Source organism: Rana temporaria, chromosome 6 (assembly GCF_905171775.1).
Source record: "Rana temporaria chromosome 6, aRanTem1.1, whole genome shotgun sequence".
Classification (NCBI taxonomy): domain Eukaryota; kingdom Metazoa; phylum Chordata; class Amphibia; order Anura; family Ranidae; genus Rana; species Rana temporaria.
In genome coordinates this window covers 18,142,328-18,154,961 of record NC_053494.1, presented here as the reverse complement: position 1 = coordinate 18,154,961, position 12,634 = coordinate 18,142,328, and the positions used below count along the sequence as shown (strand labels likewise).

General features: G+C 42.8%; 1 protein-coding gene across 1 annotated transcript in view; it reads left to right on the top strand.

Moving 5' to 3' along the window:
- Positions 1-6,293, top strand: part of PDIA2 (protein disulfide isomerase family A member 2) — a 35,577-nt gene extending 29,284 nt beyond the window's left edge. Inside the window, exons 10-11 of the mRNA XM_040356366.1 lie at positions 4,684-4,773; positions 6,056-6,293. Coding sequence (XP_040212300.1) covers positions 4,684-4,773; positions 6,056-6,142 — 177 coding nt within the window. The 3' untranslated portion in view covers positions 6,143-6,293. The remainder of the gene's footprint in view (positions 1-4,683; positions 4,774-6,055) is intronic.
- The last annotated feature ends 6,341 nt before the right edge of the window (positions 6,294-12,634 follow it).

Genomic DNA, 12,634 nt, shown 5'->3' with positions numbered 1-12,634 from the left:
CTTGTGCGTTTACGCGTTTCGCCGTGAGGCTTCTTCAGGACGAACAACAAGAGAAGACAGTGACAGAGAACAAATCTCACGATATACTATATTAACACACTAAAATTGAAATACATTCTGATGGTTAAAAAGAAGAGCATGCGTTATATATATTTCATGTGCATCAAAACCAACGATAGTGAGATTTGTTCTCTGTCACTGTCTCCTCTTGTTGTTCATCCCGAAGAAGCCTCACAGCGAAACGCGTAGGCGCACAAGGGATACAACTCATACATTTAATATCTTGTATGGTTTTTATCTTTGAACACTGTATTGTTCTATTTGTATTTTTTTGTAATAAATATTATTTTTGATATTACTATTGTCCTTCCTACAAAGTCCGACCCTTGGTAATTCTTTTTTGAGTAATCCTTTTTCCTCTCTCAATTACACGGATGTGGCATTGCGAGTGCTCCCCCTTCCCCTTCGTACTATTCTATAGCCAAAGGGTTGTGGACACCCAACCATCACACCGAAAAAAGCATCTCAGTCCAAAACCATAGGTTGGTCCTCCTTTTGGGACTTTGAAAGCCTCCACTTTTCTGTGAAGGCTTTCTACAAACTTTTTTAGTATGTCCATTGCATTCACCCAAAAGAGCATTTGTGAGGTCAGGTACTGATGTTGGTTGAAAAGACTTGGCCTGTTGAGGTCAGGGATCTGTGCAGGACACTTGAGTTCTTCACACCATACCATCAAACCATGCTTTTATGGAGCTGGCTTTGTACACAGGGGTACAGTCATGCTGGAACAGCCTTCTCCAAACTGTTACTATAGGAGTGGAAGCACACAATTGTCTTTGTATGTCGTAGTATTAATAGCACCCTTCAACAGAAACACCTTTTAGAGGGGGTGCCTCCTGAGCATATAGTGTATGTGGATTTTCTCTCCACAAGCTGTATATCATGGAGTTTGGCTAGCGCATTTTCATTAACTCCTTCCCTGTAAAAGCTTCTAAATGCTGGGAGGCAGAGGCGGGCATGTGACTGCTGTGATTGGCTGTCACAGCAGTCACATGATCGGAAAGCTACTGATCACAAGTATGCATCGGGAGCTTTCCAGCATGCAGGGTGTGCACTCTCAGTACAAAAAACTGTTTACATAAGGTTGCATATATGTTGAGAGTCCGCATTTATGCGGAAAGTGAATAACATTGTTTATATCATTACATTGGATCTGAAAGTAAGTGGGATGTATTAGGCAGGAAGTGAACATGTTGCCACTGAAGTTGATGTGTTGAAAGCAGAAAAAATGGACAAGCATAAGTATTTGAGTGTCTTTGCCAACTACAGTACAGAGTGGACAGTGGAGGAGCCGGTGTCCTATCATTCTGGGTCCCCTATCAGATAGTGCCCGGGGTTGGACTGTGAATGCGCAGTCCGAGATCACGGAAATCTCAGAGACTGAACATCTGTTCCATCAGCTGTAGTTGGAGCATGTGCAGTTACGACGCTCGCTCCCGATGCTTATCGATGGCGCTCGCTCTATCAGATGGGGGACCAATTTAGATAGAACAGCGCTGACAGCGCTCACAGCAATACAGCAAGGGGTTGGATGGTTTTTAAAAAGGGGCGGGTGTATTATTGAGCAGTGATTTTTTAACCATCTGCCCCTTGCTGTATCGCTGTGAGTGCAGCCAGCGCTGTTCTATCGAGATGTCCAACCTGTAAAAAAATCACTGCTCAATAATACACCCGCCCCTTTTTTAAAAACCATTTGCCACCTTGCTGAATTACTGTGAGCGCGGCCAGCGCTGTTCTATTGAGATGGGTCCCCCATCTGATACAGCGACGTTGTGGATAATCCGGGTGGCTGCCAATAGGAATTAAGCTGCTGCACCGCCCACCCCAGCCCCTTCCCACATCATTTTACAGACAGACATCAGCGGGGCGGGAGGTGGGCGGTGCCGCAGCTCAATTCCTATTGTTTGTTCTACAAGAAAATGGCGGCCGGCAGAGACATTGTCTCCGCCCGGCCACGGACCTCTAGCGGTGGCGGCGAAAACTCGGGGGCCCCGAGTAATTACTCGGGGCCCTACACAGCTTGCGTAGCAAGCGTATAGGGCGGATCGACGCTGTGTGTATGTATGAATGTGAGTTAGGGAACTTGGATTGTAAGCTCCTCGGGGACAGGGACTGGTGTGAATATACAATATACGTGTAAAGCGCAGCATAAATTGATGGCGACTTATGTAATAAATAGCTGAAAAAGCTCATGGGTGTTCCGAAAGGTGTCAGAACACACAATGCATCACAGTTTGTTGTGTATAGGACTGTGTAGCCACTAGGCTTGTCCTGATACTAGTATCGTTATCGGGACCGATCCCGAGCATTTTAGCGAGTACTTGTACTCACACAAAAGCTCCCGATGCCTAATCCAATACCTGGGAGAGGCGACTCAAATGGAAGTCATCGGGCGGAACAACGGAAGTGACGCTCCGTGGCGAAACACAGTCAGTGGTTCAACATCCCGACGTTCATCTTGGTACACCCTGAACTTGGCCACAGTAAGCGAGCAGAGGACATCTTGTTACACCCAGCCCATATAGTTCGGGCTGGGTGTAACAAGATGTCCGCTGCTGCTTTTATGCGGGCGAATGCAAGGAGTACCAAGATGGGCGTCGCAGGCAGCCTTTCCTCTCATGTCATTTATTGCTGGCTGCATTTCAGTGCCTGCCCATCAGAGCCCATAAATGCCACCTATTAGTGCTCAATGCCCATAAGTGCCACCTGTCAGTGCCATCCATCTGTGCCAGGCATCAGTCAGTGCTCATCAATGCCCATCAGTGCTACCTAATCCTATCAGTGCTCATTAGTACTGCTTAATCAGTGCCACCTATCAGTGCCACCTAATCTGCATTGTGCTTTAAAAACTGTCACATGATATAAAAAAAAAAAAGGATTGGTAATCGGCGAGTACTTGAAAAAAAAGTATTGGTACTTGTACTCAGTCTTAAAAAAGTGGTATCAGGACAACCCTAGTATCCACAGACCAGTTAGGGTGCCCACGCTGACCCGTGTCCACAGCCAAATAGGCCTACAATGGGCGCGTGGGCATCAAAACTGGATCATTGAAGAAGATGGCCTGGTCTGATGAATCACATATTTTCTTTACATCATGTGCAGGGCCGATCCTGGGCGGGTGCGAGGGGAGCCCTGCACCCCAGCGCCACAGGGGGGGGGGGCGCTGAGCGGCCGAAGTGTCAGACTCAGACTGCTCCGCTACCTCCTCCTCTCCTTGAGTCACACACAGAGCTGAGAGTCGACAGCTGTTAGGGTGTCTGGAGGGCACTGAAGGGGGGGTGACTGTCTGTGAAGAAAAGTTATGCTGTCGCCGCCGCCCCTGCTCTCATGCGCACCATGACAGGCAGGCACAGCCCCCTTCTGTCCCCCCCCCCCCATATAAACTTTAGCGGTTGTTTACCGTGGCGGAATCAGGGTCGCACTTGCGCCCTGGCATTCCGTCAGTGTGGGGGGTCCCCACACCTCCCCTGTACCTCTGAGCCGGCTGGCATCCAACTATACAGGGGAGGGGGCGGGAGGAGCCGATCGGCCGTTCTGCGATGTCTGCGGGTTGTCCCTCTCAGCACAGTTCACTTCCTGAGTGTCAGAGTCATGGATGGCTAGGTGCGTGTGTATCGATAATCTTGGGAGAGATGGCACCAGGATGCAATATGAGAAGAAGGCAAGCCGGTGGAGGTAGTGTTATGCTATATCTAGCAGAGTCCATGCCTCAGCGGGTCAGGGCTGTTTTGGCAGCAAAAGTTGGACCTACTCAATAATATGTGGGAAGGTTGCAGCTCCTATACACCTGTTTTCCTACTCAATAATAGGGTGGGTGATCATCATAATGTTATGGTGGGTAGTCATAATGTTATGACAGATTGGTCTGTTTAAGCTGTAGGCCAAACGTCAAGGCACTCCGTGTACTGCAGTACACGGAGTGCCTTGACGTTTTTGCCTGCAGCTTAAACAGACCGTGAGTGGAAATTAACCCTTACTGCTTCTGGATTGATGGTGGAGGTCTACTAAGGAGGATTGTTTACAAGGCTCAATTTAATCTGTTATCTGGTGAGTGTGAACCCCAGAGGGGAAGTGTGCCTCACTTGTGTGGTGAAGATTGGGAGTTGGTGTAGGGTGCACTACTATTTCAACCCTAGAAGCACTTACCACTATATAAACTTTGATCCACGCAATTACTTTTGGACTCATCATTTCTTCAATTTTTATACATGTGATTTTGGACTTTATCCATTTTAGCGCTGTTTTATCATTTTATGATCCAGGTTTGGTTATATGTGTTGATACAATTTTTTATGCTTTAATAGATGAATTTTTCATTTATTTTAAACAGCTGCTGCACCTTACATCATATCATACTGATTAGATTATGATACTGATTTATTTAATTATTGGACAAGTATTTCTCTATTTCATTTTTAAAATCTCACTAACAGGCAATTATTATTTTTGGCGCCGGGAAGTGCACTTTGGGTTCCTCTGGTTTGTTTTTAGTGTGCACCTTCTTCATATATATATATATATATAAATTTATATATATGGATATAAAATGTACAGTATGTATATCACTTTAAAACAACTGCAGTTACCTATCTAAGTGACATTTATTTTCTTTATTTTAAACAGATGATTGAGTATACAAAAAATAGAACAGTGGACTTATTTTCCAAATTTCTCGATAGCGGAGGAGTGCTACCCGTGGATGAAGAGGAACAGGTTAGTACTTCTCTCCTCATCAGTATACAGTATATGATTTTGGATAAGCCAAGTTCATAGGTGAGCCGGTCTTTCTTTGATAAAACCATGAAAGAGCTTATGAAAAGATTTCTGTCTAGCCCCAGAAATTGGGGTGATCTCTCCGGGGTTCCCAAGCTATTATTTCTCTCCAAAGTAGCGATGCATTGAAGGGATGGATGAAAGCTATTTGAAAGGAACATTTTGTACATTTTGTACCAGTCTGGCAGGTTTTTTCCAGCACTGTGGATCAGACTCAGAGAGAACAAATATCCAGATTTTGAATGCCCTTTGCTGGTTTGTTCACACTTTTGTATTATGACAATGTGCATTCATGCTGTATGAAAAAAATACCAAAATGAGGGACAAATGAGGAGGAAAGAGGGACATTGTTCCAAATCAGGGACAGTCCCTTGAAATCGGGAACAGGTGGGATCTATGCTAATGAGCATTTAAAGTGGTTCTAAAGGGCAGACCCAAAAAGGGAGAATACGGGCCAGATCCACAAAGAGTTACGTCGGCGTATCTATTGATACGCCGCGTAAGTTCTACGATGTGCCGTCGTACCTTTGTTTTGTATCCACGCCTGAATGTGGGCTAGATCCTATGGACGTACGTCTTAGTACGCCGTCGGATCTTAGGTGCATATTTACGCTGGCCGCTAAGTGGCGCTTCCGTTGATTTCCCCGTAGAGTATGCAAATTAGCTAGATATGCCAATTCTCAAACATACGTCTGCCTGGCGCAATTTTTAAACGTCGTTTACGTAAGGCTTTTTTCAGCGTGACGTTACCCCTGGCTCTATGAGGCGTACGCAATGTTAAGTATGGACAGCGTCAAATTTTCTGTCGTTTGCGTAAATCGTTCACGAATAAGGGCTTTGCGTAAGTTACGTTTACGTCGAAAGCATTGACTATTTGCGACTTGATTTTGCGCACGCGCACTGGGATACGTCCACGGATGGTGCATGTGCCGTTCGTAAAAAGCGTCAATTACGTGGGGGTCATACTAGATTAACATACAACACGCCCACTCCAAGCCTACTTTGAATTAGGCGGCCTTACGCCGGCAGATTTATGTTACGCCGGCCCGCATATGGGAGCAAGTTCTTTGTGGCTACCCTACGAGCCACTCTGATTTATGGCGGCGTAGCGCATATGAGATGCGCTACGCCCGCCTAAATATACGCCCGTTTTTGTGGATCTGGCCCCTCATTTATTATTATTTACATATGCTTACATTTTTTATTTTATTTTTACATACAGATTATAGAAAATTTAAAAGAGGATCAGCGGGGAGGAGACATTAAAGTTGAAGATGTTCCTCCTGAGAAGCCCAAAGAGGAGTTGTAGAGCCGCCAAAAAGAAAAGCAACTTAAAAGAGACTTGGTGGATGCGGATTGGTTTGCGCTATTTTCAAGTGTTTCTCCCTTGTTGAACTTTAAGTGGTGTTTACGGATTTCTATTTTACTGAAGACAATAAAAGTTTTTACAATATAAAAAAGGTGTGCATGCTTGGTGAAAGGGGCTTTCTACATCACCTGCTAAATTATTATAGTTGCCTTTAACCACTTGCTTACCGGGCACTTAAACCTAAGAACAGGTCCTGTCTCTTTTATCCAGTGTTGTCAGATTACAAAGGGTGGGGCAAGCTATCAGACCTTGCTACTCCGCACCCACAGTACAGATTTCAGCAGGACCAAGTGTGGTGTGTACTGAGGTTCCCTGGGGGATCCAACAAGCATTTACATATCTCATATGACTTTAAAGCTGATCACTAGGCTCCCCCAATCTGATCGCTGGCATTGCCAAACAAATAATGCCCTTTTTTTATTAACTGGTCCCAGTTCTCCTCTCATCTTCTCTTTACAAAATATGGTGTCCTTGTCACTGCCTGTGACATGAACACATCCTAATGGCTATCCAGCAGCAGGATCCCAAGGAATCATCTGCAGCAGTGACATGAGCAAGAGGGGCATGATGGGAACCAAGCTGGTTTGGGCATTTGCCTAGTGCTGAATTAGCAGTCTTCCAAACCCAGAAACTACCCCGGAGTGGGACCCCGACATCATGCTTAGGTGAGTATATATTGCTTAGCAAGCCAAGGAAAAAAAATTCAAGATGGGTTTAGGTGGGATGTAGTGTTTAATATTTGCCTGGAAATTATATTTAACCATTTGACATTCGCATGCCCTATATAAATGTCGGCAGCTCCAAGAAGTTAAAAGCAAGCCCCCCCCCCCCCCCCCACTGAGACCATCACCTGTGGAAGGGAATTACACTTTCTTGCCGCTCTTTCAGTAAAGAACCCTCTACGTCAGGGGTGTCAAACTGGCGGCCCTCCAGCTGTTCCGAAACTACAAGTCCCATCATGCCTCTGCCTGTGAGAGTCATGCTTGTAACTGTTAGCCTTGCAATGCCTCATGGGACTTGTAGTTTTGCAACAGCTGGAGGGCCGCCAGTTTGACATCCCTGCTCTACGTAGTTTAAGGTTAGACCTCTTTTTTTCCAATTTTAATGAGTGGCCACGTTTCTTGTTAAACTCCCTTCCGCAAAAACGTTTTATCCCTATTGTGGGGTCACCAGTATGGTATTTGTAAATTTAAATCATATCCCCCTCTGTTGTGGGTTTAGTAACATTTTAAATAATTTTCTGCAGATTTTAATGCGTGAGAAATAGAAAAAAAATGTCCTGGACTTCAAATGGGTAAAGACTGAATTACTTTTTATAGCTTTAGATCTCATGCTAAGGGACGAGATATATATGGTTTAGTTTAAATATTTTAGTATGTACGCCTTTGATGTTCAGTGGCTGCTTCATAATTGTTTCATGCTTCTTCCAGTCTGACGGTCACTATTAACCAAATACATGCGTTTGTAAAGTAAATCAACACATGCAACTAGAAAAAAATGAAAGTGGTTGTAAAGCCACTTTTTTTTCCTTTCTGGATTTCCCTCTGTTAGATAACATGATGTTCCCCAGTGTATGTGATTTTTCAAAAAATATGCCAATACCTTATTTTAGAGCGCCACTCACCTGAATGCCCGCCGGTCTCCTCTCCTGATCCGACAGCTGCAGGGGGAGGGAATGAGACTCCCCCGTGGACCTCAGCTGGGAGGAGGAGACCGGCGGCAGCAGATTTTTATAAATCACATACCATGGGGAACATCTTGTTATCTAACAGAGGGCGCTATAGAAAGAAAAGTTATTTTTCCAGCAGAAGGGGAGGATCAGGGAGTGGGCAGAGCCGACAGGCGGCGAGGGGAGGGGGGAAGAGGAGAGCTGTGGATGAAGGAGGCACGTAAACTGACCACGGTGTCAGGGCTCAGCAGCCATGATAAACAGTGGTCAGTTTACGGGGGAGGGCACGTAATCAGGCAGCATCAGCCAGGTATTACAGGGGGCCAAACTACACAGCACAAGCACATTGTTGTATAACTTTGGATTACGAACATTCTCCTGGAACGGATTATGCTTGTAATCCGAGGTTCCACTGTATTTGGTTTTGGAGATGATCAACACTGCAATGTGACAAGGCCTTATATCTGAGGATCACCAACCAAACCTATAGGATATCGTCGTCACTAGATTAAGCATGACAAAGGGCAGGTAAGCTTGAAACAGTAAATTCTGTATCACTGAATGAGCAATAAAAATAATCTTTTTCCATGCTGCAATCCCTTTCTGTTTTCCTATATCTCTCTCATACAGCACAAAGATCTATTTACTAGCAATTAAGTACACAGCATGCATTTGTATACATATATCAGTTTATTATTTTATTAAACTCCAAGTACCTTTAAAAAAAAAAAAAAAAATTTACAAGACAGTATTTGTTGGGTAATGATCAGTCATATGGTAACGTCATAAAACCTGATGTGCTTTTGGACATTTTTATTTTTTTTCCTTTTTGTTTTTTATTTCCAAGAAAATGTACATATTTACAGAGAAGAAAACAAAGTTCTTAAAAAAAAAAACATGGAAAAAAAAGTAAAGAAAAGTTTTTTACATGTTCCCTGGATAAAAAGCAAAACATGTCAAAGATTCACTGGAGAGCTATATTTAAAAAAAGGCACCGTGTGACAGAGTTATGCAAAAGATCAAACACACGCACGCACGTTTCCTTCAGATTTCCAACCACCAAATTTTATCATATAAAAAAAAATGCTGACGTTGGAGTAACACTTTGGCTTTTTAAATCCGATTGAAGAACTCGTTTGTGGTTTATGATGACTTAACAAATGTTTGCCAAGAATATGGGATGCGTCTACTATAACCGTTCAGTAAAGCAAAGAGGACACAGCTTACCTGAGCACTCTAGCAAGTCTAAGACATTGACCAAAAATACATCCTAGTACCTATTCAAATGGAGAGAGAATTAAAAAAAAAATATAAAACTGGGCAAATATATCCAATGTTCAAAAAATACTTTACCAAGTGAAAATAGGTTTTCTATATCTTTCCGATAAAATAGGAGCCGGGAAGTCAAATCATCTGCCTTATAAAAAAAACAGCTCAGATGCTGAAAATTGAAAGCTGAACTCCAAGCAAACACAGCTCTGCTGCCACAGGGCAAGGTCTGGCGGTCCAGGAGACCTGCTGCAGTTAAAAGTGGATCTTCACCCTCTCATCCACAAATAGGGCACTCCTTTTTCCCTTTCATTTTTTAAATACACCCCCCCCCTCTCTTTGAGCATGTCATTTCCTAGGTGAATGACGTACACTTTGCCGGCTCTGTACATCACATATCCCAGGAGGTATTGTCCTTCCTTGGGAAAGGAGGGGGCGGGGCATCATCGGGAAGCTGTCGGTCTAACCCAGTAGAGACGGCAGCTTACTGATGACATCACAGAAGAAAATGGCAGTGCAGGATGGGGGGGCGCAGAAAAGGAGCGGATCCCAGTAGGACAACGCTAGAGCCACTGGGCAGGTGAGTTCCTTAAAGGGGTTGTAAAGACAAAAATATTTTCCTCTTAAATTAAAGTCCGACAGTAGCTGATAAAGTAAAAAGTAATGTTTTGCATTATAACTAGTTTGATACCTGTTGAAATCGAGCCGTTTTATTCACCTCCAGCACTCCTGAATCGTTATTCTCACTGACTTCCTGGTTTGCGGTGCGCATTCATTCTTGCTACATCACGGCCTAATGGGAACTACAGTTCCCATTATGCTTAGCCTCCATGCCTGTGAGGGATAAGAGAGCATCTTCACGCAGGGCTGTAGTGATAGAGAGGGGGTGAGCACATTCTGCTTTCCACCATGCAAAACGGCTCAGATGCTGGTGGAAAGCAAGAAGAGGAGAGACAGGAAATGGCATTTTCAAACCTGGATTACTGTATTTTGGAGGTCAAAAGGAAGAATGAGGTAAGTGATATTTAAATGCTCTAGCTTGCAGCAATCAATTGATCTAATAAAAAACGAACCTTTAGTGTTTCGTTAAATGTGCAGAACCTGCAATCAGGTGCATAGCAGTTAAAAAAAAAAAAGGGGGGGGGTGAAGATTTTTTTTTTTTTTTTTTTAATAGGGGTCTTGTCTCCTCCTCAGTCTGTGACAGGACAGTGAAAGGAGAAGCAGCAGAGTTCATTTCTCTAATCTCTCCTCCTTTCAGCTTGTTTCTTGTTATCCTAACTGGTTGGCTCCTTGTGCTGCTCCAAATCTGAGCCTTGCTGTACAGGGGACTGCAAGGGGCCAATACAAATTCAGCTACTTGCAATAACATATGTCTTTTTTTTGCTTGGAGTTCAGCTTTAGCAAAACTATAAGACGTTAAAAAAAAAAAAGTAGCATTTTCTCCATTTTGAAAAATACATGAAGAATCAGAATAAGTCAGGAATTAAAGGGGCACCGTTTGTCTATGAATTTATTCAACGATTCTTAGTTCCCAATGACATAGGTACGATTATTTAATTGTCAAAACAAAAAAAGGCCAAATGAATAGTCCTTATGTGATAATTTAAATGATGATGACATTTAGAAAAGCATGTAAATTGAAAGGGGGCATTTAAAAGCATTTTCTCAATTTTATAAAAAAAAAAGAAAAAAAAATGATTTTTTTTTTTTTGTAATTTTTTTTAAAAAGGGGCAAATTGTTTCTATGAATTTTTTTCAATAAATACTTCGTTTCTAATGACAGATATGGTATTAAAAAAAGGGGGGGGGGTTTGGTGTTAAAAACTTTCAGTAATGGCATCGATGTTTGTGTTTCAAGGACAAAAGAAGAACATTTCCAACAAAAACTGGACAAAAATAAATAAACTTGTTTATGAGGAGGAGATATTTTCAAGCCAACATTCATAGATATGTATGCATATTTTCAATGTAAACGTCATCAATATATCTTTGCACAAGTTACGTTGCGGTATAGGAATTTGCGTCCCTTTAACCAATAAGCATTTTTTTTTCTTAAAACAAAAATTTACGTAGTGTTTGTAAAACGGGGGGGGGGGGATTGTGTAAATTATGGGATAGGGTCATTTTTAATAAGATACCCTAAAACACTTGAGTGCCATGACCGGTTATGGTCTGCTTTTAAATATACACATTCTAGAACCTGCAAGATTTATTTATTTTTGGTGAACTGGAAACGGTAAAACCTTTAAATTTCATCTGAACAATGCCCTCTCCAAGGGAAAAAAAAAAAAAAAACAGCACAAAGGAACTAAAAATCATACAGAACATGCAATATTCATATATATTAATATATTAGATAACATAATATACAGAAAAATAAATTTGATTCACAAGTGTATTTAATAATGAGAACATCCCATGAACCTTTCTCTACAACACTCTACATGGTGGTGGTGGTGGGGGAGGGGGGCAAAGCACACAATTAAGGCCGCTTTCAGAGCTTCTCAAGTTTATTTCACATGAAGCACCATCTTTTTTTTTTGTGTTATTCGAAATATTGGCTTTAATTTATGACAAAAGGACTGCCGAGGTCATATGGTCTTTACTCAAGGTATTGTGTATTGAATTTCTTTAGCACAACAAGGAGATAATTTAGGAGCAGTACTGGGTCAAACGTCCTTAAAGTCTGAGAGAGAAATGATTTGTGGTTGTGAGCCGTAACAGGCGGCTCATTAATTAAGATCTGGCTCACACCCGTGCGCAGGTTTGTTTAAGGCAGCCAATTCGTTTTTTTGAATCTCCCTTAGGGAGCCTTAACACACAGCGCTAGCCTTGCCTTCCAAAACGCATAGACCGTTCACATCTGTGCATTGGAGTTCAACTGCATTTGCTTTCACTGTATGCATGTGTCGGGCGCCATTCGAAATAAATGGAAACCCCAATTTAAGGCTAACTTAATGTCTATGCAGAGATGCTTAAATCAAGCTTAATGCAGTGCAAATGGCAGCGCTTAGTAAACTTTAGCAACCGTATAATACAGCGTTTATAATACAACAATGTAGAGCAAGGGCCTGCATACAAATAAAATGGATTGGGAAGGTAGATGCTTGCAGTTGATGGTAGACCCGACATGTATGGCTAGCTTTGCTCTGAGCAATGATCGATGTAGCTGCAAGCCTAATGGGAGAACCCAGTATAAAGTGAACTTGTCAGCTTTCAATCCGTTACTGAAGTATACTGAAAATGTTATTTGCTTGGCTAACAGAGACTTTCCTGATTCAATAGTGGAACCTCGGACTGCGAGTAACGCGGTTAACGAGCGTTTCGCAATACAAGCACTGTATTTTAAAAAAATCGTGACTCTGTTTGCGAGTGTCGTCTGGCAAAACAAACATGATCCAGGCCAAAGCGGTGTGCAGTACCGCTTTTGGCCTGAGGTCGGTGGGACGCCGGAGCCGAGCAGAGCCGAACGTCGCCATTTATAAATGCACGG